The following is a 19,406-nucleotide window of genomic DNA, read 5'->3' on the forward strand; positions in this document are numbered from 1 at the left end:
CTCACGGAACTAAAAGAAAAATATTTAAAAGGCTAGTAATTTAATTAAAACGCTAGTGATAATATATCTTATTCTATTCTATGATATGTCTATTTGAAATAAGTTCGTATATTACTTATTTTAGGTACAGATTCCAAAGAAATGAAGACAATTTATAATGACGTGGTTGTCTTGGTAATGAGATTTATGAACCAAACATGTGCATAACTGAGTTTCCGTTTATTTTGACAGTATAACTCATTTATCCTAAGATGGCTTTATTAAATTAAGTTATAACGAAGGTAATGTACTTTAATGTTGTTACAAGTGTCGGAAGTTCTATAACTCCATGACATGATATAGAGTAATCGATCTTTGTGTGTTGCTACCTTTATAGAAGTCTGATGCCATAATCGTGCTTGGTGATTAATTATAAATGTTATGATTGCTAAATTAGCTTAAAGAATTAAGATAAGCAGCAATTCTCTAAATTAAAAGAAATACAAGGAAAATCATAATACACGTTCAATATTTTGCAAGCAATATGGAACATGTATTATCCCTTTGTTATTTTATTTTATTATATTATGAAAGTTAAATAAATAATCCGACATTGGATAGGTAATTCAACGTGTGAAATATATAGGAAAATTATGATTAGAAGATTTCTACTTTCTGAGCGTTCTAATACAAATAGATATCCCTGTCCTGTGTAGACCGTTAAACTTTCACTTTCTTCAGTTTCTTCACTTTCAAAACGAGTTTCATGGATTCTTTTTCGCGCCCTTGCGACACCGTATGCTAATGCTCAACGACATGAATATGCATGGAAAGCACTTAATAGCGTCGTGTCATTTAACTGCGAGACTGCAACTTCCCAAGTCCTTTCAGAATTTTTAATAACTGGCCTTTCTAATTTTAGTAATGAGAATTTAAGAGCGCACCGTCTACGTCTTTATCAGAATCTTTTATTTTAATTATCCATTTTCGCAGCAGCATTTCAAAGGAGATGATCGCTGATGGACAACGTCCCTTAATTTTAAACGAAATACAGACAAATATTTATCTTGCTTTAAAAGTTAACAGTTTGCAAATAATTATACTTACGGAGAAAAATAGTAACTGTTGTCGATTTATTCGTGGATCAAAATGACTCGACATTGTAGTGTTAGGCAAGTGCTGGATCAAAGGAACTAGTGTCCAAATAATTACAGCCGGCAGTGTACGCAACAAATCATAGAATTCCCCTAAATGGACATTTGTCACGTATAATATGATTTATTAAATTTGTATATACGTGTCTGTCAAAATGAATATCAATTGGTTATAGGCCGATTATCCCCGGAGAACGAACTCGCTAAGGGAGAATTAAAAATTTTAAACAAATAAAGTGTGTGAATATAATTTCCATGGGAAACTTCGGTGTTGATCACGTGCTTTCTATGCTTGTGATTCTTACACAGATGCATCGGAGGCAGCTATTCAATACATATGTACAACTATGGATGGTATTGAGCTACAATACCAAGAATCAATCAAATTGGCATTGAATCCAACCAATAGTTATTGGTAATAATTAGTGGCGTAGCGTTTAGATCAATATATATTTTAAACTTCTACAAATTATATAACATCGGCAGGTTTGAAAGATGTACTATAACTACAAAGTAGAAATTAGAAGAAAAATATAGCGACAGTATCTCATACTGGAAGATGTAACATACTCTTATTCATGAAAATATTGAAAATTTTTATTTTAACTAACAGTTTTAACTAAGCTTAGCTAATTCTATAAATTATAAAACAATATCAATTGTTAAAATTCGGCAATAAAAAAATACCACGTTTCGTTTTACATACATATGACGAAGAACCGCTTGTCTGTGTACGAGTTCACGCTGTTGTAGCAACCGGATTATACATATTCCAAAGTTAACTCAGAGGAATGATGTCAACTTTGCGATGTAACAGCAGGGGCTCAACCACACCAAGCGTGCTATACGCATGTTTTATACAAGGTATAAAAGGTGCACTGTTTCATGCATAAGTACACAGGTTTGAGGAATTGAAGCAACAAGCAGAACAGGAGAAGGGTAACGAAGCCGGCATTAATCGCCGGGTGATATCAAATAATTCAAACGAAGGAACGAAAAAAGAGTCGTATAATTATGTAAGTTGATACTTCGAACGGCTGAGAATATGTTTTTCAGCTTTATACACCGAAAGGTGTAAAGATAGTTTGAAACAGAAATGGTACGCGAGGGAATTGAACTGGATCTGTTGCTGAGTGTCAGAGTTTCGATTTAATATGAGCAGCAACTAAACTTCGACAAAGTTACTACTGTAGCTAAAGTGTAAAAGCTGAAGCTAGAAGTCCTAATGTTTCGGTTATATATACTCCGGAAATCGATTAAAAAGTCGTAATAAGGCGAATTAATTGAGATAACGTTATTTTGTGAAACGATATAAAATGGAACAATTCAAGAATATCTGGGTTAAATTAAATATAAATTCCAAATGAAAATCTTAAATCATCTAGCCAAGAGTTATATCGGATGAAAAATACTGACAATTAGCTCTGTACCACAGAGAGTACTGTCCCTCGTGGTATAAAAATGCAGTATATAAAGTGGCAGACTTAATATATCATAATGTACTTCACCCTTGGGTCTTTCAACTCTGGGGAAACACGAAGAGAAAATCAAAACGTGTTCCATATTCAATCTCTTCTCAACATTATTGATGTTGATCTTCCTAGTACTTTAAAATGCAGCGTGCACTTTTATTTCGTTTCGCAACTACAGATTCACTTGTTTCTTTCACTATTCCACCAACACACGAAACAAAGTTTCGTGAATTTTCTTTGCCTCACCGACCTTGGCTCCTGGATATTCCGTTGGGTGAGCAATTTTATAGCGATGTACGCGACGCCGGATGTTCGCCATTAAGTGTTTTGCACACGTACGATCTTCGCGTGAAAGATACTCACTACGTTGTGTCACACACACGCACACACACACACACATTAGGTCAGTATGACACTTTTCTACTACGAGACAAAGAAACTTGGATGCTGCGAGAGACCTACTCTCCGAGGCTGATAAAAGAATAGAGAGTTAAACAGCTAAAATAAAAGATATATAAAATGTCGAAATGAAATTAATTCAAGATTACAATTTGCCATTCGGTAAACTATCACAGAGGAGTAAAAAGTGTTTGAATATACATTTTTTTTCCAATAAATCGTCTTTCTATCAGGTTCTACTTCCACCTGTTACAAATTCTTATTGCCATATGAAAATACAGCCACTGAATTGTTATAGTTATTTGAGAATACTACTACTACTACAAAGAAAAATACGCAACAGAATAAATATAAATTTCGTGGTACTTCGATAAAACAAGAATCTACGTTGTTTCGTAATCATAAGTTTCATTATGTCTTTGCTTCTTGACACAGACGTAGATTCAACGATTAGATCCTACTGTATTTAGGTGTTGACGTATCATTATATTGCAGCCTGATTACGTCAATCAAACGTCTCTGAGGCAGATAATCGCCATTTGTCAAGATAAGTAGTTGCGGTCTATCATGCGGTTGCGAACACTACCGCAAGCATCTTGTTCTCCTTTCCTCATTGTCTTGTGATTACGTGGTTATTCGGAATATTGTTGCCAGGAGGCAGTACACGTGAAATCCATCAAAATAATTTCTCCCCGAAGGAAATGTTTTGTTCGTTAATTGAGTCGATCCATTTCCTCGACGATGTCTTAAAAACGGCTCCTTCTTTGTTTCGTCAGAACAAAGAAGAGATTATAAGCTTCTATAAGCCACTGTGAATCGACCCCGGTATCTTTCGCTGGAATACGAATATTCACGAGGGATTATGAGAGCTGGAAAATAACTCGACTTTTTTTTATCAATGGATAAAACCTACTCCTCCCTTACTTTATGATATTTTCACAGTTTCATAAGTATCATCGTCTGTTTTTGTTGCAGGACTGTTCGAGACGGACGGCGTGTTGATTCCTGGTACAATGTGCGACCTCGAGTTTGTCAGTTCACAGTCAAAACGGCAATACGGACGCTTCTACTCGCCACGGTACCCGTCCTCCTACCCAAAGAACATCCGGTGCTCGTACCTCTTCCGAGCAAGGTAACTAAACTGACCTAATATCAAGCTCGCAAACTGATCCCCGGCATAATCCACATATAATGCATCTTGAAGCCAATCTCCAGTCCTACCATATATCTAACGTTCTCGCGCATTTAACGGGTCCAATCCGTAATCGAGATACCAGTTAATTAACACCTGATCCATGTATCTTCGTCATCTCGCACCTTCGATCGGCACTCCACCGATTGGTTAATTTAAGATAATTGCTAATGAACAGTTCTTTCTGAATATGTCGAGTTAGGTATGAAGGCAACTTGGAATGAAGAAATTAAATACTTATATCGGGAGAAACTTATAGAAAAATGTATACTTGAAATGTATACATAAATTACTACTATACATACTTTGGACTTCTAATCTTTCAATTTATAAAACAAATTGTGTAATCAAAGCTGTATTTATTGGAAGCTCAATATAAAGTAATAAAAATGTAAAATCGTATGGCTATATATAAAACATATACTTATGTGTATTGACTGTAACTAAATACGAAGATGAAAATAACAAGCAACGATTTTTTAGATAGAACATAGACAGATACTGTAGTATCGTAAATATAATAAATTAGTTTATCAATAATAAATGAATTAAACAGAAAACAATGGTTATTTAACATGAACTAATCGTAACAACGTATTATAATTAATTAACAACTCTCGTCAACGCAGATTCGACTCTCTCTCAACAACGCAATCCGCACTCTCTGGCTTCTCAACTCATACTGCTGTTAATTCGTTTATGTCCCATATGAACCCTTTGTCCTTTGTCTTAGCCTCGTATCTTTTGTTTAAGCCCCATCATGCACATGTTCAGCAACCGCTTGTTTATAATTCGCACGACACCCCCCCCCCCAGGCCCCTCGTCCACGATACTACAATACCATTCATTTATTTCAATTATTTCTTCGTGTATGTTAGGTGTTGGTTACCGTAGCACATTTTTAAAAGAATGGGGGAGATTTAAATTTTATTGAGTCCAAGAATACAGTTTTAGGTACCTATTCACAATAAACGGTGAATTTTTGTAATGGTATGTCAGGCAAAGGTACCGATACGCGGCGGTACGACGTAGCCATGCTGTATTATGTGTCGGCGCTTTACATTTTTCGTTGTATGATACAATTTTTGGGTTTAAGCCGCTGAGGAGCGAAGCTTTTTTTTTTTATTTTATTTTCTGTCCTGAAAACTTATTTTTAAAAGAATGACGAAAGTTTGAATGATCGTATATTACACGAAAAATATTACACCTCAATAAATAAGTTCTTTGCTACTGATTCGAACATCTGATAAATTATATTACCAATAGTTACCCGAATCGAAGAAATTCTAAATTATTCGGACCTAGTCTGTGTGCAGTTTTCCTAACATCTGCGGCCTTCAAAGACTGTTCGTAAAGGCACATGTGCACGTACACTACTTTACGTATGGCTTGCTAAACATGTACCAATCGCGCATAAACGGTCGTGAGCACTCGAAGACGTCAGCAAGCATTCGTCGTTGACCCACGGAGGAAGAGCGATAATCCCCACTGAACGCGTACAAACAACTAATTTCGTTTGAAGTACTGACACTTCTCGGCAATATTTGTAAACGTGAGCGAGCACTTGCGCATCTCCACCGACCGTTCAAATGGCTTACAAACACTTGCGAACCGTTGATGCGGTTAGTCTTAACACATGCATGTAGAAACGTCGATCGAGGCAGCTTGGCTTCGCCTTTTCCTATGTTTTCGATAAATATGGCGCGAATCAATAGAAAACACGTGTAACTTGACACGCGTGTATTCACGAGTTCCACCATTCAAACAATCGCATTTGTGTAACAGTAGTTTAACATTAGAAATGTTCGACACTCGACGATTAAAGCTTATTTAAAATGGAGAATGACATTTTTGTAGAATTCATGTGAAAATGTAGTTGATATTTGAGTTTCTTGAATTTAGGAGAAATCATCTACGGTATATGTAACCAAAGTACTCGAACGCTTATGGATGCTTTTTATGAATGTATTACTTATATTTATATTACGAGAAATTTTGGGTAGAGTCATTTCAATCGTAAAATTGACGAAACGTAAAAGTTTATAGGTGCAACGTATGTCTGAACGGGCGAATTGATAGAAACCTGACAAGATAAGGCCAGAAACCTGAGTCAGTGTCATACGAAGTATGCTTTGGCTTGGGTTCAGTTTCCATTGGAAAAAGGTAGAAGAAACCGTAGTGAACGTGAACGACCCGGCTGCATCAATCGATGTCGCGACTTGCTACTTCGATTTAAGACCTTGTCACATCGCTGCTACACTAGAATCGAATTAGCACCTTCGATCGTTACCGAACGTGCAGTATTTTAAACCAACCTTGTTTACAGCCATCTATCGAAGAGTTGCTCTTGTCTGATTCAAACGACACGTAGAATGCATGTATGTTGTGTGTGTATGTGCGTGACTTATATTGATTTCTCCTGCGAATACGATTTCTATTTGTTCTAAGTTTTGAATCGTTCGCATTCCTGACTACTATTGAAATATGGGCACGTTTATATGTTTACATTACATAGCTAAAGATAGTATGAAAAATTACTTTATTCATTAATTATTACCAAGGGCACATTTAAAAATATTTACTTAAAGAATGTTCGTCTGATTTCAGATTAAAGGAGAGGATACGTTTATTTTTCGAAGAAATTTCTTTACAAAAAGGAGATTTGAGGTAAGCTTTCAAAAAAAGAATTAAAAAAAATTGCGAAATTATTTTTTGTACCAATTAGATATATCGTACCACAAAAGAGAAATCAGTTACGTTTAAAATTATTACATTACTATTCTTCAATGAATAAGTTCGGTAACTTGATCATAACTGAAATTATTCAGGTTGGCGAAATACAGTACGAATTCAATTTGAAATTTCAGAAACGTGTAGCGCTTGCTAGCCAACGTTGGCAAACCAAATAGCAAGGCTTGAAGTTTAATAATCCTAATTCTGTGAATCTAAAATCTCGATTCGCGTTTGGTTTATAGTTTATTTGATTACATTTTCATGCGCATGATTTATACAACTAAAACCATTCTTAGCATTGAACGAGATAACTCGTTAAACACGACAAAAAGTTTTCATTCTTTCGGTCAAAAAAATTGTTCACTAAGCAAAATAAAAAAGAATACGGTAAAATATAAGATCAAAAGTAATTATTTAAATAATAACAAAAAATTAATTCGTCCCCATTTAGAGTAAGAGAGATGGAAAGGATCGCTTCGTCATTTTAAGTGCCATCAAACCCCATCAAATGTAATTAGCCCCTGGATGCTTTAAAAAAAATCTTTTTCTTAGAAGTAAATCGCTACGGTTTCAGAAAAAGGCAGCCTCTAACACACTAATAAATAAATACGTAACTTATCCTGGATAATAATTCATCAAAGCATACCCGTACAGGATCAGACATAAATCGTACATTTGCTAAATAACAGCGGTTCTGACGCAACTGCGCTTCAAACACATCGTATCCTCCACCCCGTTCGTGACTCTTGATTCACTCCGCTGAATTATCTACAAACGTGCAATTTGTTGCGCCAGCAGTGGTAGCGAATGCTTTTGCGAATAAATGCATCTGCAATCATATTCTGAAAGAAATATAAGCTGCCGTTTCACCCACGTGACTGTTCGCCGATAAGTTAAAAATCGTGTTGCCGGTCGACTAGCAACTGGTCGAATTACGTACGTTGCTTCTGGCCGCGGCGGTAAAACTTGAAAATTCACTATCGCATCAATCATCTATGAATTTTTCTTCGCAACCGTGTAGCTGAAAATCGATACGACATGTATTGTTCGACTGTATTCGCGGGCAGACGCGTCTCTGGTGCGACTCGTCAACGAGAGTCGTAAATTCTCGTCTCGATTAGCATCGACGCGACGAATCAACCGAATTCCCTACCTCGATTAGGATGATAGGGATGTTTAGATTATAATCTGACACGGTTTCAAAGTTTAAATATAACTATTTATTATTTCATATTTCATCTTCGAAGGCCGAGTGTGCGAATGAATGTAAAGTGTACGCGAAACGATGCTGTTTTCCTGTGTTTCCTAAGCGGAGAGCTGAGTGCAAGTGAAGTATCGGTGATGCATGTGGAAAAGATGAAAACTTGAGATGAGCGTGCGTAGAACGTGGGACAAGCTGTTTCGTCAGTTGTAATTTTCGCTAAGGAAGTTAGGGCAGCGGGTATCGTTGCTAATTGGTAGGAAAAACTGGTAGACAAGATGAAAACTGACTGCCTCCAGACTGATGGTCACTCGCAGATGCGAAACGTACGCTCGGGGAATCCCGTGTGTCCCAACATTTAACCGCTAATACGCCCAAGGAGCGCCCCAAATAAAGGAATACATATGCAAGTAAAAATAAGGAACTCGAGGGCAAACGCTAAACCTTATGGCAGGCAGATGTGATCAGTGGAAATAAGGATTAATTTTCGACGCGGCACTATCGGCTCCTTGGGGATTATTGCTGGTCCGAGTGAATATGTTAAGGAAGACGTAGACAGAGAAATAAAACTGGAAAAAGGTGTGTGGCAGCTTAAGAATATTACAAAGTGCTATTCTCGGAAGGTTGTTGTGGATGAAGAAATAGACGAGTTTGTAATGACTGGATCGCGGTACGGAACACGTATAATAAAAGAAATTTGCCTCGCTGTTGTGGCGCGATCGAACCACGCGGATTTCTAACTCTTTGAACTTCTCGCTAATATGCGATTATTAACGTAACTGGCTAACATGACAAAGTGATATTTGCTGGAATTTTTGAGCGAGTAGATTTACCGAATCCAATGACGAGCTAAACTAGAAATACAAAATGAGAATATTGTACAGTGACATTTTCTAACGAAACGTTTCTTTATCAGATTCTACTTGATCGATCTTGAATTTCATAGTAACCAAATTTTTTAAGCCACATGGTGGTACTATACTTGAACGATGTCAGTATACTTTAACGCTTGGACTTAATTAACACGTTAACTGCAGATCGCGTGACCTCTCCTTGTAACTGAAATTTCTTGTGGCTGACTAATGTCCTGACTCAAAAGTAGCTGCATTTGATCACATGTTACGAATTCGATCAAATTACGTACGAAAATCGTAACTATTTTGTTCCTTTGAACGGAACACTCACATCGCAGCGATAAATTTTCGAGTATGTCACGCGTTAGAGATTGGAATTGAATTTGACAAGTTTTAAGAGAGATGTTAGTAGAAAGGAAAAGGGATGACAATAAGAAGAGAGGATTGTAGACTTAGCAGAGAGGATTAAAGTCGCGAATTCCGTAAGTATCAGTATATCTTGTGACTTACAGTGAGAGAGGAACTATTAAACCGAGCTATGTATACTTAGTCGAACATGGACGATTTATAGCCGCAAGAAACTGAACTCTGCAAATGCGTCAAAAGACACGTCTAACCGAATGCACGGGGATTCACCAACGAATCCTCACACGTCATGGAGTTTGTGGAATTTTCTTCGAGTTGAAATTTGATCAACCTTAATAAAGTTGATTCGATCAACTTGGTTGATATTGAGTTTTAAAATGAAAACGCGACGGTCACAATTTCGTTGCGTGAAGTTTTTGAAACAGGGAAATAATAAAATTATAATTTACTATTTACACGTGGATATGTATTATTGTATTTATAAATTACAAATTACTATTTACAAATTACAGATTACTGTACTAATTGGTCTACAAATGATAGATTAATATTTACATATTACCATGTTATTGTATTTACAAACGTTCGACTGGAATATTATATCGATCCTTAAAAATTATAGCAGCATGGGAAATCAGAGAGTAGTTAGGTTTCAAATGCTTTACGTGAATTTGTCGGCATAGAAAATGACAGCAGGTCAGAATATACGCGTTAGGTTGGCTTGTGTGAAATTTCATTCTGCCAAAGCTTCGAATTAATAACCCGTGCACGATACCGAACCTTAAATTTTCGATAAGTAATTCCGATATTCAACTGTTAGAAAAAAGAAGCTAAAAAAAGAGTAATTTGTGGGATTGTTATAGAAATTATCGGGATATTTGTAAGTGATTTTTGTCATAAGTTCGAATTTAGAAAATGTATTGCAAACATGGCTTAAAATATAAATGTAAGGTTTGAACAACGTAAATGAAGGGTTATAGTTTCCTAAATCAATGCCTTATGAACGTTATTGCGTGTCTACGTATATTTTATGACTTTCAAATGATTTAATTTATTATCAAATTTATGATAATTCAACGCGAAATAATTTGCTTCTGATATCTCGCAGGAAGCGATCGGAAAAGTTTTGAGCGCTTTCAATCTTGACATAATGAATTTGTTAATTTCGTTGATCACTTTGTTTGAGCTATTAATAAAGGTAATTACATATTATTACCGTGAAAGGATTATTGAACCGAGTAATTTTCATATATGTATGTATTTTGTTATTAATCGTAAAATATCTTCATTAGTCGAATGTTAACTGTTACGTGAAACGAAGGTCTGCTTTGGTTTTTGCATTATTGAAGATAATCAAATTCATTGCACCCCGATTAAATATTAATGCCAATAATTCGTGCCTGTTTACTCGCGTGTTTGTGTGCTGTTTTCATTGTTTTCCATGTTTCCATTTATATCCCTCTTGAAATTTCCATTTTTGGAAAATAGGACGATTCTTCCCTCTCTTTAATTTTTTAAATTTCACCATTTTTTTCTTTTTTTTTTAAAGATATTTCATAAATTTCTGACAATCCAATTTTTCAAATTTCTGACTATACCAAGTAAATAATTATTCTTTGAAAGCCATAATTGCTCTTGCAAATTTTATTTTTCCATCAATGTTGATGCTTAATTTGTTTGATCAATGTTTGATTTGTTAATTAAAGCTAGTCTCGCATATTCATGAATGATCGAAGTTAAATCGAATTATCGTTCCAGGAGGATAATGAAGGACTAGACGATATCTAAATTTTCTAACTATCGAAGAATCGAACGACTTAATTCTGCATAATTTGTAACTTGAAGTTTATATTACGCATATATCTATAACTTTAAAATTTTATTTCGTATGTTTATGTATATTATCTTTCTATACCATCACGCGATCGAATTGCCATCGAATTGCTGTCTATCCACAGTAGCTATTAATTCTTAATACTACCATCAAAATGCAAATCTGTGACCAAGCATAATCCCCTTTTTTCCAACGAAGAAAGAAATACTAGATATCGCTTTCTCCTCTGACGCTATAATTACGAAGCCAGATGCGATATTCATGAAGATTTCATATGTGCCGCTTTGCAGAAGTATTTGATAAATTTTTTAAAGCGTCCATTCCTGCATGAAGCCACGCTGTCGCGCTTCTATTACGCTAATTGTGAATTACGACGCCTGTCGGTTATTAACGTTTACGAGTTAACGAGGCACGATAACGAGCGGCGGCACAAGATCGTGAACGTTCGGACCGAACTTTTCTATTTAAAAGTTTTCCCCGGCAACATTGTATTCGGTCGTAGTTCGATGGTATGTCAAACTTCGTAACAGGGGAGAGGGATACGACTTTAGGTGGATTAAACACGCAATGGAGATTTCCGTGCGCGATAAACTTCCCTGGATTAATATTTTTTTTCGTTCGATCGTTTGTTTAAACTTTAATAGGATCTAAACAAGAGGAAAGTAAAAAGCCGTGAAGCTAAGTAAAACCATGACGCACGACCAGCGAGTGATTTTTTCCAAACGTTTGCACGGATAGATAAAAATATGTAAACAGAAAGAGAGATTCGAAATTGTTGAGATATTTGTTGCGTGATATTTTCTGTTATGCGCGTATTAAACTAGTGCCCTATCATTTACTGCTTTTGAAACATTGTTGAAATACTGAAAAACTGTATGTTACGATACAGAAATAACAAGAAGAAAAACGATTACTACATTCACGCGACATTCAGTAAAATATTGAACTATAGTGGAATTTGTACAAGACCATTTTTATCATACTTACAGTGGCTAGAAAAAGTATCGACACATACGTACTTTTATATTTCAACGAAGCGTTCTACATCTGATTTTCATAATAAAATTTCAAATTTTTACCCTCGTACGAAGACACTACCGAAGAATGCCAAATTTAATATACTTGATCTTAATTAATTAGTATACGAAGAACGCCTTGAAAATACTTTTTGTAGCTACTGTATTTTATTTTCGATTATTTGCTCGATTGAGTACAAGAGTTAAGGGTAAACTTAAATGAGCCGCTAAACTAATCAAACAAACTCATTCCAGTGTTTGCAAACCAGCGATAATAACTACGTCTATGTAGACGTCATCATTGGTGTCGTGGAAGTTTGATATAAAGCCATCTAAAACTGACTCTGCCAGCTGGCGAACATTCGCAAGAGAAGTCCTGTGAGAATAGAAACGGTCTGATATTCTTCTTTGTCTCTCCGCCCCTTTCGTTTCCTCGGACGGATTCGTTCTCCTCATCCTGACCATCTCTTTCTTGGTCTGTCTAACCGAAGTCCTTCCTAGGACAGCGATAATGTGCATCATATATTAGTTCGATATACGATCGGTTCACCAAGACTCGTGTGATAAGTGAAACTGGCCTAACTGCACTGTAGGCAACGGGGTAATTTACGTACAGCAGCTCGCAAAATTATTCGTACAATTACGTGCCATAACAATCTTATGTACGCATATTGTGCAATTTATACAAAACGTTTTGAAATTTCATTGGCGCTAAAATGAAGTTTGAACCGAATGTGAAAATATATATGGAAGTTACAAGATACCTGGAGAGTCCGTGCTGTATTTTCCTATAAAATAAAGAATAGAACTTAAAAGAACGATTTCTGTGGTTGATAATTAAATTTTAAGTAAAACAGAAACCAAGATCAGAACGTAGATCCAAGGAAAATATACCAAAAGAAGGTTCAAGTGGAAAGAGCTAAATTCAGATAGAATTTCTAAAACAGCGTCGTTTCAACTGAAGTATTTGAGAATCCCAGCAATAAAATTAATACTTTACTTTCCTTATAGGTTAAGATATAATCTTTCCTCTGTATCTGTGACTTTATAATATTTATCTAGATTTAAACTAATTAGAATACGTCTTTTGTAGAAAGCAACTATATAATTAACAGCAGTTTTACCAATCAAAAGGGAAATATCAATTGGGTGAAATTACTATTTTGAAGGAAAACCGTAATTTTCCTTATGAAGTGATATTTTGCGATGTTTGTAACTGTGCGCAAACATTTTCTATCGCGATAGAATGGCAAAGAGACTCGTTCACTCGCCTTTGTCTCGATAAATCGATTTTGTCTCTATATATTCACATCGCAGCTGCTTATAATTAAATTTGTTTCAAACTCCTTACACGTATATATGGTATGTATTTGATCTTTTCATGTTCTTTTTGTTCTGTTTTAGATATTCCGTGACTCTATTTGAGTCTGCTCAAATCACGTTATCGAATGCGCAAAACGTTCAGTAGATAACTCGATAATAGTTATCGACGTGTGTTTCAATTTATAAAATAAATATATGTGATACTTGTACGCGAATGTACGATAGACGCATGAAACAATTACCGCAATATCGAATATCTGTTTCAATTAATTATGAATTGTAATTATTATGTACAGGGTGGAAGGAAATTATACGTCGCCCCAATTATCACCTCAGGATCGGTGGGGTTTTGTTAAAAAAAGGGTGCCACGAAATTGACATTGACTCTGAAATTCAGAGCCAAATTCTTTTTCGTTTGCATCACACTCTACTCGTCAACCATCCCTGTCAAAGGAACTGTTTTACTTACAATATGAATATGTTTACGAAGAAAATTTGCAATATAAGTTGCGTATTATCGACGAAGCAGAAGAAAGCTACGCATTAGCTCGAGAAATTCATAGAAATTTGATGAGGGATAATAGAGGGCTATTAAACTGTAACTAAAGTATAACTTTCGATTAAATAGAAATTCCAGATTGACGCGATTTCCAGCAGTTAGGCCAACAATTTGCTAATCAAGAATATCGCGTATACTGGTACCAACGAGAACCTAAAACTTCACTACCGCGTGTGGCAGTAAACTGAGAGGGAAACTATTAGCTACTTGCGTCGTATGTCGTTCAAATGTAACCAATTCGCATCATAACACTAGACTGTTGATGGTGCGCGTATCAGCAACAGAACAACATACGCTACTAGGGTATTATTTACGAGCAGCAGTAAATTATCAGAGACGACACGGCTACTTAACCTGCATCTGACTATGAAGTAAAAGCTCATTGTAAATAAAACAGCTGCAAGAGCTATTGAAGCTTCAACTCCATTTTTCAAGAGAACGGTTGAGTTTCCGACCGAATGGTACCTTTGAGAAAGTCGTCGCTCGCGACCAGTAAAATACAATGCAAGCAAAAAAATTTGATCTGGAATTTCAGAGTCAAGGTCAGTTTTATGCGACACCTTTTCTTAACAAATCTCCATCGATCCATAACGAGATATAGAATCACGCTACAATGATCGCGGCGTAAAATTTTCTATCACTCGGTATATGTACGAATTAATCAATCAATATTTTTAAGTACGTATCAATTAATATTTTTACGTTGCGTGGATTCTAAACGAATCCAATTAATTTCAGTAATTGATCTATTATTTTATACAGTTTGTTTTCGAATTATTTAAATTAATTGCAATCAATAATAGAAAACATTTGAAACGGTACACGTACAAATGAATAATTTCGTTCTTTGCCGAACAAACATTAACTTTTAATTCAACTTACGGAATGACATACCTGCGGTCGTGTTAAATGAAAAAATTTATCGGATGTTCAATCGGGCTTTAGTTCTTTCTGGAAAGATTTAGAAGTGGCCGTAAAAACGTACGAATTTAACGCGGTGCTTTAACCATTAGTCGTTATTAACCTTACCACAATAGGTAGTTGCAGCGACGGGAAACGTACTTCTTTACGGGAAAATTCTCCTCTTTTTTTTTAAATCCTGCAGCGCCGACTACGCCTGACTCCTAAATCCTTTGAGCGTGACACGGACCATGATTCTACTTAACCCACATAAAGTTCCTCTGTGCACGAAGACTTAGAGCTGAAAATGGTGATGGTGGGGTCGACTTGGGAAACGAGAGACTTGCCCAGAGACTTGCAGCTGCAGCGTGCAGGAGTTAATCCTTGATAAATCCTTGAATTCCGTCCTAATTCAGTATCGAGCTACCTAATTTCATTTCGTCATCGACCTTTGAGCTTCTGAACCTTTTGCTTTCGTTCTTACGAAGTCGTATTTTCTATTTTTTTTTCTTTTTTTTTACAATTCTTCTCTGCCACCTGATAAAAGTACGCATAGTTTGATTTTTCTAGACTTTAAAAAGCTTAAAAAAGGGAAGAAGGAAAATGATAGCGATATCATACTATTCGAATATCAAAATTAATTTCAAGAAACCAAAGTTCCAGACCCTCTTCCTGTTAACTCTCCTATTAATCTTCAGCTCATATTGCTGGATCATAGACGGCACATAATGATACGAGTAGGATTTTTAGATTAATTAATCGCAACTTCCATTCTGTATTTTTCCTGGGTCTTTCGTAAAGTAGCAAATATAAATAGAGATACCGTGAGGTCAAGTAATTTAAGCAATTTCGACTTCAAATTATTATAGTTCAAAAATAACCCGATTACAATATATCGGTTATGGCGCAACTTTCGACGAGTACCTCATCCGAACAAGTATAATATGTTCTATAAAACGTTCAACAACCACTTCCTGCAAGGTAATTACTTATTATATACAGTTGGTAGAAAATTGCTATAAAGAAATCAATTATTTCGAAATTCCTCTGAACTCCTGATGCCGTTAAAATGTCAGTGTTTTACGGGTGTTTTGTGCCTTCATTTTGCTTATATCGGAGAGCACGTTGATTCACGACCGATTCAAGCTGCAAGCTATAAAAACCTGTAATTACTGCGACGGTGAAATTTGTGGCTCTCAAATATTAGTTCGCAACGAGGTGCATATTTTTTCCATGTTTCGTAAACTGCCCTAATATCCCAACGTTATGAGCTTTCGTTTTTTAGTTCTCAGAATAAACATTTCCCAACAAAGGATAATTGATTTCGATCCACTTTTCGTTGAATCAATTAACTTCGTTCCGTTTCTGCTGAAACAACTACATTATTTGCTTTCTCACTGTTCGCGTTTCCACGCACTTTTAATAATAACTGTATGGTCCAATTAGCTGATGCTTCGTTTTCAGTTTGCCCGTATTTTTTGAACGAATGGTGCTCAGTCTGACATTATTAAATGTAGCATTGTGAAATTTACCGTTGGAACGTCCAGCCAGCGATAAAAACATTCGTATTTTTTAAACTAATAACTGGTAAATAATTTTGAAAATCTTGCTCTTTGCTTCGTTTTTATTTCGACTTAAACGTTGTTGAAGGCTATAAGATTCTAAAAATTTACTTTCCTTTGAAAATTATGTACGATTCGGCGAATGGTAATGGTAATGGTAATAGTAACTATCATTGATTCGGAATTTAGGATGTTTAAAGGAACAAAGTGTATATCGAAACTAATACTTAAATACGATATAAATAACCTCCAACGAAATTTTAACTAAAAATGGAAAAAAGCACAGCACAAAGATCGAGTCGTTATACGACACAGGCTTTTCTCAGTGAAGTGGATATTATTTTCAAAAAGAAAGCAACATCGTGATCATAGTTGCTAACTTTCTGATACTCATCTGTTTACGACTAATTTAAGTTTCAAAGCACGTTGGCGCAAGTCAGATGAGCGTAAGAAGCTGGAAGAATGATTAATTCAATGGTTAGTTGAACGATCCGTTCCGAGCAAGCAAAACGAACACCAGGGAGAGAAGTGGGCGCGTGCTATTAATTAATCTTGCGCTCGATAACGTTTACCGCGAAGGTCGTGGTAAAACTTGCTAAAAGCGAGGAAGACCCTTGAGAAATGTTTCGATATATCAGCGTTAAGCCGCACTGTCAGACGCACTCGGATATTACGCTGAATGGTGCTGATGGATACTAGGAGACTCCTCTCTGTCAGCCACTTGATACACCCATTTCTGAGTATTTCTCACAATTCGTAGGAGATAGTGTGTATCGCTTCTTATTCGACTTTCGCAGTTCCAAAGTATTTGCAAAAATATCCAATGGTTCGCGAACGTATTCGAACAGACAATTTTTTTACGAATACATCGTAAGAAACTTTTATAATATCGTATGAATGTATGGTAGGAAGCTTTTTTGCAATTTAATTGGCATTGTAATGAGACACGACTATCGTGATAATAATAGTGAAATTTGAAACAAATCCGAAATTGTACATACAAGTTACAAGACATTTATTATGGACGTACACTTATTGTTCGTGAAAAATTAGTATACAGCGCCTCAATACATATTGTGACTTGTGGCCCATTTAACGTAACGAATAATTTGGTGATCTTCGCGAAGAATATTCAGTAAGTGCTTCCAGTAAATGCCTTACAACTTCCATATATATTTTCAGATCCTTTTCATATTTGACCAATGTGAAATAGACTAAAAATCTTGCGTATTATGTAACGTTTTAAAACAACCATTTAAATGACATAATATAACGTAAGTAATATAATTGATTAATATAACGTGAGTTTTATAGTTGAAGTTCTATCGCGCTTGAAATCCTCCGATCTTAGGTATGCACCGACATTAATGCACCAGTTCAGTCTTCTCTCTTAGCCATCGCCACGGTTGACCTCCCCTTTTCTTATTCTCGCAAAAATACGATCTCCTGTGTAAAAGAAGTGGACCTTGTACTCCGCGTTCTTCCATGCGAACTTCGCGTTGGTGCGCACGGTAGGAAGTCGACATCTGTGCAGTTTTAACGTGGTCGGTGGCGTTAGAGATATCCAGTCACTGGAATACCTGAATTTCCTAGTACGAGACTATGCATCGTTGAATATTATCAGCGTAAATAAAACTCTGGAATCTTCGTACCATTTTTCAATATACTTATCCTGATCTGAAACCAGGATAACGAAACCTCGCGTTGTTATGCATCGCGTGAGTGGTGCATTGTTCGAAACTATGAATGGAACGTTTTCCATTCATGGAATCTGCTCGAGACATGTTCCTTCTTCAAGTATCCAAGAATAATTAACGATTAATATCCAGCAAAAAATTATCGTTTCGGATAACGCAGTGTAAGACTTTTAAGACGATATCAAGTTCTTATTCGATTTTTTTACGTTAAGTAATTTATCCACTTTTTAAGTAAATATAATAATTGTCTTAAAATTTCCGAGTGGGAACGTATATTAATCCTGTAGGTAATATGGGAGAATACCGAAGAATGTTCTGATCTGGAAAGGAAAATTAGGAGGGTGCGTGTATTGCTATGTAAAGAAAAGCGAAAATCACGTTTCAGTGACAAATACGGCAGAAATTTAGGAATGCCGCCTATGAGCTTTTTTGCGTCGATTCATCAAGCAAGTTTTGTTACAGTTCCAGGCACGGATACGCTACGTGGAATCTTCACCACGTGGCAGAGCAATCTGTGACCGCAAAAATCACAGGTCTCGCAAAAACAGCACCATGTTTCACGAGCGTGATGAAATATGGCGATGACCGTCAAACATATCTAGAAATGTTAACAAATTCGCCGATACCTTCTACTTTCGAAAGTTTAATGCTGTTGATATAAAAATCTCACGGCAAATATACGGAGTACGTTTATATCAAAGCTACGAGTGTTAAAAAATAAATTTTTATCTAGATGCTGATAGTAACTAAAATTATGAAATTAATTCAATGGAGCAACTAGATGGTGATTATTTATGAAAATTGAGAATATAAGTATACAGTTGAAGATATATTCTACTCATAAAATCTTTCTTTGCGTATTAAAAATCAACTGGAACAATTCGATATTTTAGTGGTCAAATAGCTGAGTTCACGGAAAGCCAAAAATATACTATTATTAATTTGTATAATTTTTATTTAACTATATGAATCTCAAGAGTCTCGAGACAATTACTATATCTCGCCCAAAATTGAAAAAAATTATAAACAAATTTTATTGTAATTATTCACCTAATTTGATAGTTTACGCGATAAATAAAATATATACCAACGTATCAACAATTTGACTAAAAAATACGCGCAAATACGTACAGAAATATCGAAAAGCTGCTAATAATAGTAGAGA

General features: G+C 35.7%; 1 protein-coding gene across 2 annotated transcripts in view; it reads left to right on the plus strand.

Annotated features, from left to right (window-relative positions):
• LOC126870727 (suppressor of lurcher protein 1) overlaps positions 1–19,406 on the plus strand; it is a 527,940-nt gene that overhangs the window by 219,186 nt on the left and 289,348 nt on the right. For both annotated transcript variants that reach the window (XM_050628716.1, XM_050628717.1), the window contains exons 5-6: positions 3,980–4,136; positions 6,804–6,863. In XM_050628716.1, coding sequence (XP_050484673.1) covers positions 3,980–4,136; positions 6,804–6,863 — 217 coding nt within the window. The remainder of the gene's footprint in view (positions 1–3,979; positions 4,137–6,803; positions 6,864–19,406) is intronic.

Source organism: Bombus huntii, chromosome 10 (genome assembly GCF_024542735.1).
Source record: "Bombus huntii isolate Logan2020A chromosome 10, iyBomHunt1.1, whole genome shotgun sequence".
Classification (NCBI taxonomy): Eukaryota; Metazoa; Arthropoda; class Insecta; order Hymenoptera; family Apidae; genus Bombus; species Bombus huntii.